The 15,314-nt window shown below is 43.6% G+C and overlaps 1 protein-coding gene across 1 annotated transcript in view; it reads right to left on the bottom strand.

Moving 5' to 3' along the window:
- The window catches only part of PCSK5 (proprotein convertase subtilisin/kexin type 5), a 467,206-nt gene that overhangs the window by 130,885 nt on the left and 321,007 nt on the right, over positions 1–15,314 (bottom strand). Inside the window, exon 23 of the mRNA XM_021707170.1 lies at positions 2,961–3,063. Coding sequence (XP_021562845.1) covers positions 2,961–3,063 — 103 coding nt within the window. The remainder of the gene's footprint in view (positions 1–2,960; positions 3,064–15,314) is intronic.

Below are 15,314 nucleotides of genomic sequence, written 5' to 3'. Positions count from 1 at the left end.
GGAATTACAGGCGCGCGCTACCACGTCCGGCTAATTTTATGATTTTATTGTAGAGATAAGGTCTTGTCTGCCCAGGTGGGTCTCGAACCCGCGGACTTGGGCAATCCACTCACCTCAGCCTCCCAAAGGCGCGGGATTACAGGCTGAGCCATCAAGCCCGGTTGGGGACATAATTTTAAAAGAGGATGAGTCTTTTTGAAGACAGAAAGGTAGGGAAGATGGTTATGCTTAAATGAAGTCATTGAGTCAGATCACCCCCCTTGCACCCTCCATCTTCCCCAAGAAAAATTGCTAAGAAATTTGAAAAAGTCATATTTTCAATAACACCAACACCATTTTCAATAACACCAACACCATTTTCAATAACACCAACACATTTTTCCAAGTGAAGGAGAGGAGATACTTTGCTCTATGAAAGTAGAAATTGGGGTTGATGAAAATTTTCTTTTTTTTTTTTAAATTGGAGCCTCACTCTGTTGCCCAGGCTGGAGTGCAGTGGCCGTTCCCAGCCACTCCAGCCACGACCTGCCAGGCTCTGGCGATCCTTCCACCTCAGCCTTCCAAGTAGCCGGAACTGCAGGCGCGCCCTACCACACCCAGCTAATTTTTGATTTTTTTGTTGTAGAGACGAGGTCTCGCCAAGTTGTCCAGGTGAGTCTCGAACCCGTGGGCTCAGGCAGAAAATTTTCTTTAAAGCCAGCTCCAGGCATCTCTGGGACCACCAATCATCTAATTCATGGTTTCCTGAGATGTCTGGGTAAGGTCATCTCTATAGATGCCTGTGCGGCTTTTAGTCTAATGAAGAGATAGATTTGTAAATGAATGTCTTCAAAGCGGCATAAAAAGGGAATTAAGCTTCTCTCCCCAACTAACGCCTACTCTTGACCTTTTCATAGGCAGTGAATCCTTGAAGATCCAACAGAGTTGACAGAAAGGGAGAAGACAGTGAAACCAAGAGCTAAAAATCTGGGCAGAGATGATCTCAACCACTGGTGTTGAATATTCCAGAATTCCCCAGCGTGTGTGTGTGTGTATGTGTGTGTGTGTGTAATGGAAGAGATGGCAAGTCAGAGTTAGCTGGTTCTCTGTCCAGTTATGCCAACTCATTGTTGTCTTGGCCTAATTAAAGCCATTAAGAGGGCACTTAATGTAATTTCTTGGTGCTTTAATGTTCTGACAGAAGAAAATCTAGTAAAAGTTATTTTTTTCTGAGTTCATTGAAACAGATCAAATAAAACGTTTGAGGGTGGGTCAGAACAGAGGTAACTTTGAAATGCTTTTAATTAGTTCATTGATTCTGTAACTTCCTCAGGACTGAACTGGGAAATTAGCTTGGGCAAGGAGGACATTGGCATTACAGAGCTTTGCATGTTAAATACAGTTGCAAAGAGGACACTTATTTCGTCCAAGTTTTTAATTGTCTTTCAGGGGCTAAGCCCGGGGTTTATAGAAATGTAAAGAAATGATGGTAGCTGCCTTACTATACAAATGCTAAAATGGTCCCTGCTTCAGACATGCAGTGGGATTTGATTGTTGGTGTGGTAGGGAACTGGAGAAACAGGACCTCATTTGGGAATGTTGTCTGTGTATTCTATTATGCCCTGAGTTTACTCTAAAGCAAACTCAATATTTAGAGGTATACACATCTCTTTAGAGACATTTGGAAAATGTTCTCACGGTTAGCACTGAGAATGCCTAAGATTGTTCTTCTGTGTCTTCTTCCTCCTTCCTTCTTTCCTTTTCCTTCTTATTCATTCTGTCCTCTCTTCCTTCCTCCTTCTGATGGAGTTATTTGGAAAGTCAAATCTGAGATACTGATTGCATACTTTATCTAGTTCAATAAAACACATTCATTGAATTATTGTGTGTTGAACACTGTGAGGAATAAACGGGAAAAAATAACCAGCCTCTGCCTGCCAAAATATTCCAGTTATGGGGAGGAATTAGGACAAAATGACCCTGCAAAACAGAGGGAACATCCGTCCCAGAGATGCCAAGCATCTGACTCTGGAACAACCTTGTTGTCCTGGTCTGGGGAGAGACCCTGCTTCCTACACAGTTAGCAGGGCAGGGATGAGGCCATTCATTCAAACTCTTAGCCACCAGACATTTATTGAGCGCCTACGATTATCCTAGCACTTTGCTAGGTACTAGAGATACAAAGACAGACATCTCAGGTGGCTATAGTCTAATGAAGAGATTAGATTTGTAAACGAGTGTCTTCAAAGGGGCATAAAAAGGGAAGTTTAGCCAGGTGCGGTGGCTCATGCCAGTAATCCCAGCACTTTGGGAGGCGGAGGCAAGAGGATTGCCTCAGCTCATGGCGAGAGCTCGTCTCTACAAAAAATACAAAAAATTAGCCAGGTATGGTGGCACATGCCCGTGGTTCCAACCACTTGGAAGGCTGAGGCAGAAAGATTGCTTGAGCCCAGCAGATCAAGGCTGCGGTGACCGTGAGCATGCCACTGCACTCCAGCCTGGGCGGCAGAGTAAGATTCTGACTCAGAAAAAAAGCAGGGGGCGGGGTGGGGGGGTGGGGGGGAGGGGAGTTTAATTCTACTGGGAGAAGGTCAGAAATGTCATTATAAAACAGCCCTTGAACTGACTCTAGAAATAAGACAATATTTGGTGGGCAGATGGAAGGGATGCCTGAGGGAGGCGTGTGTAGAAAGAAATGAGCTTCCTGGCATGAAAATGGCATCAAGGGCACCGTGTTCATTGAAGAGAAAAATCTTTCTGTGTCCAAGGAACTGGTTCTTGCAATGGAAACTGGGCATCATGGAGAGAAGATGCTACAGCGGTGGGCTGTGACCAGACCAAGGAGAATGTCTGCGTCACAGGAAGAAGTTTGTTTCTTTTTCCTGCAGTCCCATGGGTGACTCTAAGGGGGTAAGCACCTCCTCTCTCCATCCTGCCACCCCTAAGCTCCCACCCTCAGGAGATCCTGAGAAGTCACTCACCTTGTGACAGGGCAGGCAGTGCAATCTTCCTGGGTTGGCCCCCGACACTTGACACACGAGGCGTCACAGGTCTGGCAGCGGCCATGCTCATCTATGTATTCTCCTGGGGAACAAAATCCAGTTGTTTATTTCATTTCTACATGGCAGGGCTGTTTGGGCTGTCAGTCTGAGAGCAGCCAGATCTCTCTGTGGCTGTCAGAAAGCAATGAAGACAACTCAGAGAGGAGGGGCCCTGAACGACTTCAGCTGCCAGTCCTAAATCCTGACTTTATCAGAACAACTGCTCCTATCCCAGGGGCCCCAGAAGTTGGAACCTCAAAAAGTTAGGAGGCAATGACATAATTCTGAATCTCGTCAACATGTGTTACAGATTTTATAAGTAGGAGAAGCCGGGGGGTGGGAGGGCTTCCTGTCGGACCCCTTTGCTGAACTCCTACTGACTTTCCCCTTTAAATCTGAGGCCTCCTGGTCCACAGAGACCCCAGTTACAGTCTTGATTCAAGTCAAGCAATGAACAGGAACCACCCAGATCTTGTCTTACCGCCCCAAGGGGTGGAGGTGGAGGACTGTGGTGACTGGTCAAGAGTAGGAGTTGAGTCTTGGCTGACATTTGGTCGATGTGAGCTACATCTCACCCCGAAGAGCAGTCGTGAAGAGACAGTCAGAGAATTCTTCCTTTAATTGGACAGAAGCAAGTCCAGTCTCACAAACTTCTTGTGAACATTTAAGAAATTACTCCCATGGTGAAGGAGGTGGAGAGAGGCCAACCTCACTGAAGGTGATAAGTTAAAGATGGGCCTCCCCTCACTGAAACCAAACTTCCTGCCCACCCTCTACTCATCCTCCTCTGCCCTTGTCTTAAAAAAAAAAAAAAACTGACAGGATTTTTCAGTTAGATACAAAGAGGGCTTTTTCCGATTTGGAAACGGATCCTGCTCAGAAAAATATAGTTTCAGACTTTGGCCGAGTCACAACCTTCACTTAGCAACAAACCTCCCCTCCCCACCTGTGACAGCCCTGTGAGCATGTCTGAACACTGTCAACCTGAGCGCCAGCTGGTGGAATGAGGTGGCATGACCCACCCAGGGTTTAATCAAGCTGTCTCCCTGAAACTCTAAGATTCACTGCCTGATTCATTATGGTTGCGTTGAAAAGAGCCCTGGAAACCTGGACTTGGGCTGTGAGGAATGGAAGGAATCCATCCCTCTGTCTTTCCCCCATCGCTTTACTGAACTGGTACAGTTAGTATGGAGGCAAATCTTGCCTATACTAAACTACGAAAATGAAATCAAGAGACAGCAAGAGTTTGCCTTTAAGAGTTTGCCTTCCAAGTAGAGTTATTCGGTTTGTTTTGTTAACTGAAGGGGAAAGGTACACATTCAGAGCGAGGCAAGCATCTAATAGCAACTCACCTTGCACACCTGGGACTCTGCTTTTTGATGTCTTCTAATTGTTACCAGGGGTCAGTTTGGACCAGGAATCTGCTACCTGCCTTTTAGAATGAGATTGTCATCCTTAGCTCAGGAGTGCATAGGAGACTCTCCTTAGGATATGTAGGCCGAAAAGAGTGCATAACCAGCAGGAACAAAGAACGCAGGTATGCAGGTTATTTACCGCACAAGGCATCTGCCTGCCCAAATGGTCAAGTGGAGGCTGAAATCCAGCCCCTGTTCACCTTGCTATGCTATGCACTTGGGTGTTGGTTACCTTTGCCTCTGTAGAGGCACCTTTTACTAACTCACACAAAGGCGTTGAATGGATGGGTTGTACTCTTGGTAATCAGCAGTCCCAAGGCAGAAAAAAGCTGGGACGTCTGTCAAGCTGGAGTGGTGATTTTAAGTTGGAAATGTCTCACTTAATAGAGGTGTCATATTTATGCAGCCTTTTTTTTTTTATTTATGCAGGCTCTTCCACTCCATCTCTTTGGTATTGCCTTACTATAATCACTTCTGTTGTTCTTGTAGGAGGCACAACCAGAGCAGTGGGATAGTCAGTCCAGGTACCAGCAAAATTAAGGACAAAAGATCCAGGGCAGAACTGGTGGGAAGAAGTCGAACTTGCCTACAGAGACCAACAATTTGGATTTACACAGTTGGAAGATACCTATGTAAGTTTGAAAAGACATGGTGGGTGGAACAGGAGTGGGAAAGAATCACAGGGGTTTCAAAATCCAAAGAACGTGTCTTCTAAAGAAATGTGAGTTCTTAGAGAGTGCAGCTTATCCATTCACTCATTTTTTTCATGGACATATTTTTTTTAACGTCTACATACATTCCAGATACCAGGTGAGATTTAGAGACATGCCAATTAAAAAGGTCCTGTTCTTGGATTCTCAAAGATTTTTGAGAAAAATGATTTGTAAAGGGATAGTTATAACCCAGTTATTAGCCAAGAGCCTTCTACTTCCTCAGACAGGCAAGATTAAAGACTAAAACAGAAGAGTGAGAAGAATGTGCACTGGACCCTGCTGGACGTGGAGGAAAAGACAGTTACTTTGCCCTGGCATCAGTGCCTATGGGAACTAACACAGCAGTTTAGTTCTTCCAACTCCTCATATCCATCCACCTAAATCCATGTGACATATCAGATCCCATGCTAGAATAAGACTTTAGACTAAAGCCAGCTTGCTCTGCTAAATCAAAGACTATTTAGTTGGTTCTGAAAGTTACATCATATCCACACCCAAAGTTTTCTTTGTAATTTCACACGATGCATCATTAGGTTAGGCAAGGGCTATTGGGATATAACTGTGAACATTTTAAATTCTCCTCTGTATCTCTTGTTTGCCTTCTCATTGGCTTCCGTAGACCAACAGATGCATTCATACCTTGTTGCATTCTATCTGCTCAACTATCATGACCTCTATTGACATTCACAAAGTGTCCCTTGAGATATAATGATCATCTATCTCCAAGATTTCAAATATGTCCTCCAAATACACCTTCTTATGCCTCACTATGAGTCTACATCACCCTGGGGGCTCCCTACCGTTGCATGGCCATTCCTTCATTCATTGATTTCTGTCTCCACCTTGCATTCCCACTTGGGCTGGGCCAAGTCACCCCAAAGCCCAAGTTCCGCCCATTCTTTCTCAGAAGGAGTCATCACCTTCTAATTTGCTGATATTTGTGTTCCCTCAACTTCCTTTTTCTCAATATCAAAATTCTTCCCTATAGTCTCCTTGACTTTTCACTTATCTTCTGTCTCTGAGAAAGATACGTCTTTCTCTTCCTTGCCAGTGTCAACTCTCTTTCTAAAGTAATTAATCTTCTCTCTTTGGGATATTTCTTTTCCAGTTCCTCTGTCTTCAATCTCTTCTTCACACTGTCTGATCTACAAAGCTTCTCTTCTGACTGAAAACCTTCCCAAGCTCTTTCCCCCACTGATAAATGATACTTAAAATGTTTTCCCTCCTACCATTTGGAAACAAAATGGAGAAAGCTTCCTGACCTAAAAGCTTATGTAAGAGAGGCAGCATAGGACAGCTAAACTGTGTACTTCTCAAGTTGGCTTGCCTCCTCACTGGAGGGTAAGCTCTGGCTCTAGGACAGATGAGAACAGAGGGAGCTTCCCCTATTCTTATATTTACGAAGATGTCCAATTAGTTACATAAACTGCCCCCAGTCCCGACAGGCACACATTTTCTGCTATACACTTAGAGCAGACAAAGCCAGATTCTAAGGACAGAGAAAAGTTTAGGGAAGTTGGGTTTTTTCTCCTGATTGTTGGAGCTGCAGATTCTTTGTCATCTGTCTTCATTGCACAATGAAACTGAGTGTTTATGACAGGCATGATGTACAATATTCTTAGAAAAAAGTTACTTTTTTTGAGTCAGAGTCTCATTCTGTCACCCAGGCTGGAGTACAGTGGCACCCCAGTGTCAGCCTGCTGGGCTCAGGTGATCCTTTCACCTCAACCTTCTAAGCAGTCAGAACTACAGGTGCACACTACCATGCCTGGCTAACTTTTTGATATGTTGTAGAGATGAGGTCTCACCATGTTGCCCAGGTTGGTCTTGAACTTCTGGACTCAGGCAATCCTCTCGCCTCAGCCTCCCAAAGTGCTGGGATTGCAGGCTTGAGCCACCATGCCCGGTCGAAAAAAATTACTTTTAACAGAGACTTTGGACAGTGTTTTGTTCTCTGCCCCATCCTACAAGCTCTTTTTTCCTGGCATCTTCATTCATTAATATTACATCCAAATGAACTTTCTCCTGTGATCAAAAAGTTTCCCTTACCCTTTTAGTGCTTTTCTCATCTTACATTAGAATGGTTCAAAGGACACTGAGGAGGTAGAGACACATGGAGAGGGATGATACCTCAAAAGTTGAAGACACAGCTTAAAAATGAATATTACATATTACAGATAATTTAATAAAAAATTAATTTTTAAAAATTCACAAGTAAGTGGCTTACTCTGCTTGTTTCATCTCTTGATAACATCGCAGAATCTTAACAAGTCTAGGTTATAGATCAACTTTATGAAGTCTCCGGAATAGGTGAACATGTATGTTTCATATTATCCAAAGTTATAAAATATGATTGCAGACTAATAATACTTTTTAGGTTTACTCTCCTAAATGAGAAGAGTCTCATTTCTCCTGAAGAAATGCTATGCTCTATTTTATATCTCATAATATTTCTTTTTTTTTTTGAGTCAGGGTCTCACTCTGTCTCCCAGGCTAGACTGCAATGGCACAATCATGGCTTACCACAGCCTCGATCTCCTGGGCTCAGGCTATCCTTCCACTCAGCTTTTCAAATATCTGGGACTACATACACGTGCCACCACATCTGGCTAGTTTTTTCATATTTTGCAGAGACAAGGTTTTGCTGTGTTGCCCAAACTGGTCTCGAACTCATGAGCTCAAGCAATCCACCTGCCTTGGCCTCCCAGAGTATTGGGATTATAGGTAGAGCCACCACGGCCTGGCATTCTTAACTGATTGGAGCCAAATTTATTGTAGAATTCAATCACTAAATATGTATACTAAAATTAATAAGCACGTAAGAAGATAGGTTATATGTGAGTTTGAAACAACTTTTTAGTAAGGTGATTAGTAAAAGAGGGTGGGAGGAATATTTGATGAGAATTCAGCTGCTTGGTTATTTCAGGGAGCAACCTTGGAGTAGTAAATTATCTGTAGGCCTCTATGTGAGGCCTATTAATACGTCTTATCACTCAGATGCCAGGAATAATGGCGTGTGGCTTTACTGATTGATCCTACAATCACAAATATTAATCAAATAATATTATCTCTTTGCAAAAATACCAATACATCATTACCAACTTAAGATACCACTATGTGAAGACAATTTTCATTAAAAAAATCTATACATTTATTTCTTTCCATCAGCTACAAGAAATACTCAGCAACACTTTCAGCTCATTATGTGCTAATAGAATGTCAGTTTTTAAAGCCTCGTTGAGCGTGAAATTTTATTGCAAAGCTCAAATAAGAGGCCATCAATTGAGACTGCAACATCATTAAAGTCTACACAATCATTGAGCCTTAAAAAGGAATAAAATTCTGTCAAATGCTACAACATTGGATGAACCTTGAAGACACTCTGTTAAGTGAAATAAGCCAGTCATCAAAGGATAAATATTGCATGATTCTGCTTGAATGAGAGTTACCTAGGGTAGTAAAAGTGATGGAGACAGAGTAGAATGGTGGTTTCCAGTGACTTTGGGGGAAAGGAAAACAGAGAGTCATTTTTTAACAGGTACAGAGTTTCAATGGGGGAATATTAAAAAGTTCTGGAAGCCGTGCATGGTGGCACAGCCCTGTAGTTCCAGCTACTTGGAAGGCTGAGGTGGAAGAATCGCCTGAACCCAGCAGGTCAAGGCTGCGGTGGCCGTGAGAGTGCCACTTCCCTCCAGCTTGAGTGACAGAATGAGACTCCTACTCAAAAAAAAAAGCTCTGGAGCTGAGTGGCAGTGGTCGTACAACAAAGTGAATGTTCTTAATGCCACAGAACTATAAGCTAAAAATAGTTTAAACAGTAAACTTTGTTACATTTTTGATTTATTGTAGAGATGAGGACTCGCCAAGTTGCCCAGGCGGGTCTCGAACTCGTGGGCTCAGGCAATCCACTCACCTCAGCCTCCCAAAGCGTGGGATTACAGGCTGAGCCACTGAGTCTGGCTACAATTTTTTTTTTTAAAGTCTATACAATGAGTTTGTTCCTTAGCAGGTCAATACTTAATTTTCACTAAAATACTCAGTATTGTCTGCCTTTTGGGGATGGGTCCAAAGAACCTCAATATCCTGGAGAACCAACCTGTTGAAATAAGACTTGACTGGGCTTGGTGGCTCAGCCTGTAATCCCAGTACTTTGGGAGGCCAAGGCAAGTGGATTGCCCGAGCCCGTGGGTTCGAGACCAGCCTGGGCAACTTGGCGAGACCTCATCTCTGCAATTAAAAAGAATATATATTTGCTGGGCTTGGTAGCATGTGCCTGTTGTTCCAGCTACTTGGAAGACTGAGGTGGAAGGATCGCTGGAGCCCAGCAGGTCGACACTGGGGTGGCTGTGAGCATGCCACTGCACTCCGGCCCAGGCAATAGTGTGAGAATCCAACTCAAAAAAAAAAAAAAAGAAATAAGACTTGACAGAACTCTTGTGATAGGGGTCATGGACAACTCTGTGTTCTTCCTTTCCTAGGAATCTATGAAAGGTAGAATGAATATTCAGTAGCTAGAAGGAATGTTCTAAATTCCTAACCTGGAGGTTTCTGGGGGATGCCATTTCTCTATTCTACACTTTCCAGGACATCTTGTCCTTGTCCTCCTCACACAAGCTTTTTTGATTCACAAGACACCTTCCCGATCCCATTGCTTTTTCCTTCTCAGGCACTGGTGTTGATCTGTGTGTCTTGTGCAGATGCTGCGAAATGCTACTCTGGCAACCCTGTGGGTTGGCATTCCCTCAAAAAGGATGGATCGTAAATCATGGATCCAACACACATGCAAATATTTAGTTTCCTTCAGCCTACATGCTGTTCAAAGGGCAGAATTAAGAGTTGATCTTTCTGGTTTCCACCATCATTTGGTCCCTGACCACAGTCAGACGGTTAAAAAAAAAGTACCCAAAGTGAAGCCTTGGCCAGCACACTTGAATATAGCGGTGATGTAGCAATCACACAAGCTCCTATTCATGGACACCTACCATATTACAAGCAGCGTTCTATGTAATATTTAATTCAGACAACAACCCCTTTTATAAATGAGAAACTGAGGCTCGGGGAGATTAAAAAATCTTGCATAAATTCATTCAACTGGGTAAGTGGCAGAGTTGGGCTGTGACCCAAGTGTGTATGAGAGTGAGCCCATGCTCTTTCTACAATATTTCCTGGTGTTGATTCATTTCCTCTTTTCGTGTCCCAAGTAGCTTTGCTCTTTATAAAAAGAAAGAACTGAGTACATGCTTCTAAACCACTTGGTGAGGTAAGGGTATCAAAAAGGAATTTAGTGTGAAAACAGATTAACTTTGACCAGGTATGTTACATTAAGCGGATTTACTCAATGATTGAATATAGCCTTCAAAGTTATTTTGTCTCACAAAATGGCCACCATTCATGAAAAGGCGAGTCCATGGCTCAGCCTGTAATCCCGCGCTTTTGGGAGGCTGAGGTGAGTGGATTGCCTGAGCCCACGGGTTCGAGACCCACCTGGGCAGCAAGACCTTATCTCTACAAAAAAAAAAAAAAAAAAAAAAAAATCAGCCAGGCATGGTAGCACATACCTGTCATTCCGGCTACTTGGAAGGGTGGGGCGGAAGGATCGCTGGGGCCCAGCAGGTGAGGCTGCGGTGGCCGGGAGCAGCCACTGCACTCCAGTCTGGGCGACCGAGTGAGACTCCAACTCAAAAAAAAAAAAAAAAAAAATGGCGAGCCCATGTATCAGGTGAATGGAGATTTTACAAGCAGTTTGTTCTGCCTATTTGGCTATTAGCTCCTAAGAGAAACTCAAAATATTTTTTGGAATGAATAAAATAAGTCAGTTGGGGCTCTGGACAGGGTTTTTTTTCTACTGCCTAGTTCTGTCCAAAATAAATGTATAAATAAACTGGATTCTCAGGAATCACATAATCAGAATTATGATAATAGCTCTCTGATCCTCAATTTATAAGAAAATCTAGTATATATGGATAGGTTCTTGCACGAGTAGATCTTTTCCTCAATTAAGAGAATGTCACATTGCTTTTGTGTGAGTGAAAAGTCACTCTAGGATAGGCTCGGTGGCTCAGCCTATAATCCCAGCACTTTGGGAGGCCAAGGCGAGTGGATTGCCTGAGCCCGCAGGTTCAAGACACGCCAGGGCAACTTGGTGAGATCTTGTCTCCACAATAAATCAAAAATTAGCCAGGTGTGGTAGCGTACACCTGTAGTTCCGGCTACTCGGAAGGCGGAGGCAGAAGGATCGTCAGAGCCCAGCAGGTGGACGTGAGTGTGCCACTGCACTCCAGGCTAGGTGATAGAGTGAGACTCTAACTCAAAAAAAAAAAGAGAAAAGTCACTCTAAATCCTAGCATGAGGATGCTAGAATTAAAAAGGCACAGAAAGACAAATACCATATGATCTCACTTATATGTGGAAACTAAAAATGATGAACTCAACTATAGTTAACAATAATTTATTGTGTATTTCAAAATAAATAGAAGAATGGATTTAGAATGTTCCCAACACAAAGAAAGGATAAATATCTGAGGTGATGGATATGTCAATTACCCTGAGCTGATCACTACACATTGTATGATTGCGTCAAAATCACCCACGTACCCCATAAAAATATATTCTAAATTTTTTTTAAGTTGAACTAACAGAAATAAAGAATAGAATGCTGGTTACCAGGGGCTGGGGGGGAGGAACTGGGAGATTTTGGTCTAAGGATACAAAATTGCAGTTGACAGGAGGAATAAGTTCAAGAGATCTATTGTATAACATGGTTACTATAGTCAGTAACAAGGTATTGTATACTTGAAAATCACTGAGAAAGTAGATTTTAAATGTTCTCACTGCAAAAAAAAAGTGAGGTAATGGATATGCTAATTAGTTCTATTTAGCCATTCCACAATGTAAACTTTTTTTTTTTGAGTCAGGGGTCTCACTTTGTCACCCAGGCTGGAGCACAGTGGCATAACAGCCTCGACCTCCTTGGCTCAGGTGTTTTTCTTCAGCCTCCCAAATAGCTAAGACTACAGGTGCACACCACCATGCCCAGCTCATTTAGAAAATTTTTTTGTAGAGACAAGGTCTCGCTATGTTGCTCAGGCTGATTTAAACTCTTGTGCTCAAGCAATCCTCCCACCTCCCACCTCCCAAAGTGCTAGATTACAGACACTCGCCTGGCCAGTGTACATATTTCAAACATCATGCTGTACACCATAAATAAACATACAATTTGTATTTGTCAATTTAAAATACAGGCATTAAACAGCTAGTTGCAAGGCCAGACCCAAGAAAGGAAAAAAGCCTGAGTGCGATTATTATCTGCAATTAGACAAAAATTTACAAAGCCTCTCATTGAACTTGTCAATAAGGAGAACCATGAAAATGTTCTTGCAAGCAGAATATTGTAGATGGCAATCTATTTATTGCCCACCTTAGGTGCATTAAATTTCTTGACTGTTTGTTTGCTTATTTATTTATTTGAATCAGAGTCTCACTCTGTTGCCCAGGCTGGAGTGCAGTGGCATGATCATGGCTACTGCAGCTTTGAAGTCCTGGGCTCAGGTGAACCTTCTCCCTCAGCCTCCCGCGTAGCTGGGAGTACAGGCACGTGCTACCACTTCCTGATTTTTATTATTATTTTTTTTATAGAGACAAGGTCTCACCAAGATGCCCAGGCTGGTCTTGAAGTCCTGAAATCAGGTATTCCTCTCGCCTCGGTCTCTCAAAGTGCTGGGATTACAGGTGTGAACCACCGGGCCCGGTGACAGACCCTTTATTTAGTGGGCTGTCTTTGGCTGTTCCTATAAGTGAGCCGAAAATTTCTACTGGTTCTCTAGTTTGTGTACTCAATCTCTCTATTCATCAGTTACAATTTTATCCCTAAATGTCCCCACTGTTTGTGACTGCAGAGGCCCCACTGTCATGCAGAACTTGGTACATATCTGATGCGTTCACACTAGAGGCATATTTGGGTTTTAACACAGTGACAGAAATAAGTGACCGTAATTTGAGAGAATAACTCACTTACATTTTGGAAAGTGACGTTGACTGCCTGAAGCAAGTCACCCTTGGAAGCCTCTTAGTAAGAATGTGAGTGACTTGAAAGGGCTGAGGACCAGGAGGAAGGCCTCCCTTCCTCCCTGTCCCCTATCCCCAGATGCAAGCCCTCAGCCGGAAGAGGGAGAGGGCTACTGAGTACCACTACCCAGGAGTGAGCACTGTGTTAGCAGGTCTTAAGGGATGTGTCACTTCCTCCCGCTTCGGAGTGCGATGAAGATGACAGCTGACATTTTCAGAAGCGTGCCCTGCAAAGCCTTCCTGACACTTCTGAACAACACAAGGGTGCTAGTGCATGAATGAATGGTTAAGGTTCCAAGTTCTTTTCACGGAGCTTAATACGATCAAAACATTCCCTCTATGACATTTAAGTCCTGAACCACGGACACACAGATGAGACTGGTTATCACTCACTTTCATTTCCATAGCGCCCCAGTGAGCCTCCCTAATGGTTTTTGCAACTTGCTCTCAAACCTCTTTAAAGGACTGCCTTTGCTTTCCCGCTCCCCTGCCCCATGGGAGGGAACATCCTCAAATTACTTTCTTTCCTTTCCTCCCTGTCAACACATAGAAAGCGCTGACTCATCTTTCCTCTCCCACACTCCTTTAGTCTTTCCTTAGGCCTTGCCTTCATCGGCTCAAGCACTTCAGCCTCATCATGTTTCTCTCTTTCAGTGAGAGAAAAGAGAAGCCCCTGGCAAGAGGAGAAGCTGCATTCTCAGGCCTGGGGCTTCAATTGGCCAGGAGCAGGCCCCAGCTGCTTCTGTGACAGCTTGGTCTTCCTCCAGGTCCTTGTTAATTAGCACTGTCCATCTAAGAGAGGTGCTGGTGTGCCCAGTGACAGGTCTGTGCAGTGCGTGGCACCCGGAATGCCTCAGTTCCTTGGTGTCTGGGGAGACACTTGATGAGTTGGACTGCCGATGTTTTTTTGGGAGTGATCAAATTATGCGTTTTCAGAAAGCCCTGGTATGGAAATAAAGAAGGGAATCAAGATTTGCCCTGTGCCTACTGGGTGTCAGTGGGTAGATGTACCCATTTTGGAGTCATCCCGTCCTGGGTTTGATTTTTGGCTTGCCTTCTTCTCCAGCTGTATGAAATTAGTCAGAAATTTCCCAGAAATTCCTCTTCTGCAAAATGCGGGTAATAATCTCGCTCTCGTAGGACGTGGTGGGGATCAAATGTGAAAACAAACCTAAAGCGCCAGCACAGTGCGTGGTAGAAGGTTCATTATAATGATCAGGTCCTTTAATTATGCTATCTCATTAAATCTTAGATCATAATGTAGGGCAGAGGGGGATATTGGCTCCATTAGACCAAGTAAGGAATTTGAGCACCAGAGGGTTAACTCTGGGAACATCGTTTAAACCCTAGTCAGACTGGATCCTAAAGTGTGCTTTTGCTACCACCCCTGAGGGGACTTGAAGAATGTACTGGCTGCGTATGTGGGTGGCAATGAGGCAACTAAAATTAATGACCCCATGGACTGAGCACAATGACCTCTCAAAGCAATCGGGCTGCAAGATGCAACCTACACAAGTTATTTTTTATTATTAGCATCCACTTGGAGACAGCCTCCCTGTACCAGAGCAGAACCCACTTTTCTTGAACTTTGCTATGGAAAATTCCAGAGCCACAGCTGTGCCCTTCTCAGACGGCTGAGGTCAAAGTCTGTCAGAAATGGGTGAATCTCCATCAGATGGGGCTTCTTCCCTGCAGAGTTTCACCAAGTCAGGTTCAGAACCCGGGACTCTTGGTCACACTGTGGGGAGGTCACTGAGTCACTGCACTTGGTCTATACCTGCTTCTTCGCTGAGGGAGTGGACAGAGTTGGACTTTGCTTCTTTACTTGGTAGGGATCAGGACAGATTGTACAGTTCCTCTCTATCTCAGTGGGGGTGGACCACATAAACAGGTGAGAATGAAAGTGAAGGCAGTGGGGTGTGTGTGTGTGTGTGTGTGTGTGTGTGTGTGTGTGTGTGTGATTTTGAAGATTTGTAATTAGATGTATAAATAGTTAGGATTAACTGTCCTCTTGATTAAATGACCCTTTTTAATCATCATGAATCGATATTTCTTTATCTGTAATCATATTACTTGCTCTGAATATGTTATCTGATATTATT

Source organism: Carlito syrichta, unplaced genomic scaffold (genome assembly GCF_000164805.1).
Source record: "Carlito syrichta isolate Samal-C Ts95f unplaced genomic scaffold, Tarsius_syrichta-2.0.1 Scaffold316420, whole genome shotgun sequence".
Lineage (NCBI taxonomy): Eukaryota > Metazoa > Chordata > Mammalia > Primates > Tarsiidae > Carlito > Carlito syrichta.
Note: the sequence above shows the minus strand (reverse complement) of the source record. Positions and strands in the feature narration are given on the sequence as shown.